The sequence below is a fragment of the Pinus tabuliformis genome, chromosome 7, assembly GCF_031772625.1.
Source record: "Pinus tabuliformis cultivar Carrire ecotype Pingquan chromosome 7, CPIR1, whole genome shotgun sequence".
NCBI classification, from domain to species: Eukaryota; Viridiplantae; Streptophyta; class Pinopsida; order Pinales; family Pinaceae; genus Pinus; species Pinus tabuliformis.
Window position 1 is genome coordinate 1,828,624,974 of NC_142293.1, and position 3,747 is coordinate 1,828,628,720.

At 30.3% G+C, this 3,747-nt stretch overlaps 1 protein-coding gene across 1 annotated transcript; it reads left to right on the forward strand.

Annotated features, from left to right (window-relative positions):
* The first annotated feature begins 1,651 nt into the window (after positions 1 to 1,651).
* Positions 1,652 to 2,470, forward strand: LOC149255710 (uncharacterized). The gene is made up of 2 exons (XM_089457287.1): positions 1,652 to 1,940; positions 2,066 to 2,470. The coding sequence occupies exons 1-2, from the start codon at positions 1,825 to 1,827 to the stop codon at positions 2,286 to 2,288; spliced, it is 339 nt and encodes a 112-aa protein (XP_089313413.1). The 5' UTR covers positions 1,652 to 1,824; the 3' UTR covers positions 2,289 to 2,470.
* Positions 2,471 to 3,747: the final 1,277 nt, after the last annotated feature.

A 3,747-nucleotide genomic window follows, 5' to 3' on the forward strand; every position in this document is an offset into this window, starting at 1 on the left:
GGAAACTTGTGTAGGAATCATATAAGGCCTTGAAATATCAAGTTGTCAAATAATGCAAGGTAAAGACTTATAAACATTTGTAGATGCATTTAGTTATTTAAGAATATAGACAAAAAACAAAAGCCTAATGATGGCATTTGTTGTGTATTTTTTTGTTATAAATAGTTTTAATGCAAAATATAAATTTCATTGTTTTAACTAAACACTTAACAAATCTTAGCTTTATGAATTTAACTATAAAAATGGAACCTTGCAAATAATAAGTTTTAATAATTGAGAAAAATTTAAGATCTTGAATTTTTATACTTATGTTATCAATTACTTTTTACATAAGAGTCAGATAATAAGTATGAATACTCCATATTAGACTTGTTTAAATATATTATTGTCATTACATTAATACTTCGTGTTATTATATTTTTAGATTTTAATAAAATATTAATAATTATCTAAACAAATTTAATATGATAAATAATAATATATAAATTATAATAATTTATAAAAAAAATTCTAAATATTTATATTTTTCAAATTCTTTAAAATTAATTCATATTAATATAATCAAACATTTTTGTTATTTCATTTTATTAATTTTAATAATAATAAATTATTTTTCCCCATTAAAATTTGATAATCACTACCTTCTCTTTAGAACTCCTAAAAAGCCAATTTGTTCATCTACAATAAATTGATAATCCCTACCTTCTCTTTACAGCTCCTAAAGAGTCAATTTATTCATCTACAATATAGTGATGATGATGTCATCTAATGCTTAAAATATATCAAATGATAATCCCTACCTTCGCTTTACAGCGCCTAAAGAGGCAATTTGTTCATCTCCAATATGGTGATGATGAGGTCATCTAATGCTTAAAATATGTTAAATGATAATTAACTTGCAGAATAAAGATCGAGTTAACTTGCTTTTGTAAAGTGCAAAGTTTTATCCAGCACTAATTTCCTATTAAAACACACCACCATATTACCTTGTGAGTATTATATGTGCCAATTCACAATTCACGGCACACTAAATTATATTCTTATAAAACCAAACAAAACTACTCACGATGAAATGAAAAACCTTTACCCAATTTTCCCTTTTATACGGAGTCGTTTAACGAGGTCGAGGAATTGTCCGTTAAAAGTAGCTGAAATCCGGGTAAAAAATTTCAAAAAATCTGGTAGAGGCAGTGTTTGAATCGTGTTTTTGACGTTGGAAATAGATTCAGCACCATCAAAAACATTTAGGACACATAAGTGATTTGAAGTTTAACAACTATAACTTGGATTTACAAAAATCCTTATCAGATTTTCTCGAAATATAACCAGAATTTCCATAACTTTTCAAGCAACTCCTCTGCAACCAGAATTTCCATAACTTTTCAAGCAACTCCTCTGCAGGGTTAGAATGGGCGTATACGGAACCCGTCACCATCATGATCTGGAAATGGGCTGGTCTCTTTTTTCATTTTAGATAATTGCTTTTCCAACAATTCACATTTACGGTCAGTCCGGTCGGATCCGTTGCTCAGATAACACGCAAAACAAGAAGCCGCCAACGGTATTGTCCTTGCGGTTTTTCGATAGCGGATCTTCCTCCCTCTTTCCCCATTATTTTTTACCTTGCCTTAATCTCACGCTGCTGTATTTAAAAGCCCAAAACAGGGGGTGGAGGTGGATTCTCCCTCCCCGGCTCCTCGTTTTATATGTGTATACCAGGTGACGAACAAGATAAAAGCATGTAACTCGGTACGCTGAAGCAGTCGTTTATTTATTTTTCTCAAGCAGACATACGCTTGATCTCTTTCGCTGCAAATAGATAATATGGATTCCCACGTTACTGCACCAGACTTGGCATATGACAGGGAGAAGTATTCCGGCGATGGTCAGAACCCTAAAAAATCTGATACTGCTCAGAGGAAGCCAGCAATTTCCCCAAGGTATTGATCTGCCCCAACCACAACATTTTTCAATGTTAAAAATAGGTAACAGCATGTATCTGTCTGTATATTTGATTTATAGGGTTACTCATGTTATGCCATTGACTGGTATTGCATTATTGCAGTGTTATTGCTCTGTGTTCTACATGCGCGCAGCCCCGGTGGGAGAGTGAGTGGAAGTTCAACATAGAAGATGGGGTGCCCATCAATCACAACAACAGTAACAAGAAGTGGTGTAAAACTGGAGATGGAATGAAAGGAAAAGCAGGAAAAGGGAAGAAAATGTCAAGGGGCATGGGAAGGGTATTTTATCATAGGCAGCCCCGTGTTGTTCTGCTCTCTCCTTGAAAGATTCAAGTGACCTGCCCCCTCCCAACAATTTTTTTTACCCAGAAAGGCTAAATCTGAGTTATACAGAGATCTGTGCTGGACTGGATTGGAGATTTTTTTTATTGGTGAAGTCCAAAAGGGACAACCTTAGCTGTATGGCTTTAGCAAATTTATGTATTTCTTCTGTTGTTACATTTACAGAGATTGGTCAATCTGAAAGCTGTTCAAATGAATTAATGGTTATAGAAGTTAACTGCAAAAAATTCATGTGTTGCTTCATAACAAGTACCGGAATTGAACACTGTTCTGTTCTATTAATTTGATTATATTCGTTGCATATTTTGGTAAATGTTTTTTAACATATACCAAAATATACAGTGTGATCGCTGTAGTAGTGCATGATGATTAGCATTTTTTAAAATCTAAATTATCACTAAACAAGTTAACTACAAACAAATAAAACCGGGTAGTTTAAAGAGGCGGAGGAGTTGTCTGGAAAATTATGGAAATTCTAGAGAAAATCTGGCAAGGATTTTTGTAAATCCAAGTTATAGTTGTTAAACTTCAAAATTTTAGGTGTTCTAGATGTTTTTGATGGTGCTGAATCCATTTCCACCATCAAAAACACGATCAAACACTACCTTTACAAAATTTTTAAATTTTTTTTACCGAGATTTTAAATTTTTTTTACCTAGATTCCAGCCACTTTATCCAAGCTATTCCTCCGGACTCATTAGAGAACTTCCAAATAAAAAACTCAGACCAAGTCAAATAGGATTAACGCCGATACTTTCCTTCTTTAACAACTGGAGTTGTTTACGTTAATAAAGTAGTTTTCAGTGGGAGTAGGTGACAATAATAAAGTAACCTGTCAAAAATTTAGTTTCAAGTATGATATCTTGGATGAACAACATTTTTCATTTACATATTTTTTAGGAGGTTAGTTCACAATAAATAAAATTATGTATTTAAATGTTTCAATTTAATATTTTATGATATAATTATGTGGAAAGTAAATTAAAAATGAAATAAAATTAATTTATTATTATTATTATTATTAATCATTTTTTTTAATTATTATTATTAATGATTTTTTTTTTAAATATTATAGTTTTAATTAATTAATAAAAAATTAATTATCAATTTTTAAATTGTAATTTATTTTAAGAAAATGTATTAATTAAAATTAAAAAAATGGTTAAAGTTAAATTTTGTTATTTTTTAAAACGCTAAGTCTCTTTACTTCTTTAAGTTATCTGTTTTCTCTGTTTACACACTTGAAAGTGTGGAATGGGGAAACACATAATTTTTATTAGAGGTAGAAGGTAACAAATTTAATATTTAAAAAATAATAAATAAATAAAAATATATATAATATATAATATTTATTTTATTTTATTTTGTAAATTTGGCGGTTCTTTTCTATTAATTTTTGTAAATAAGGCAGGGTATATTCATATATCCATGAGTTAGGTGG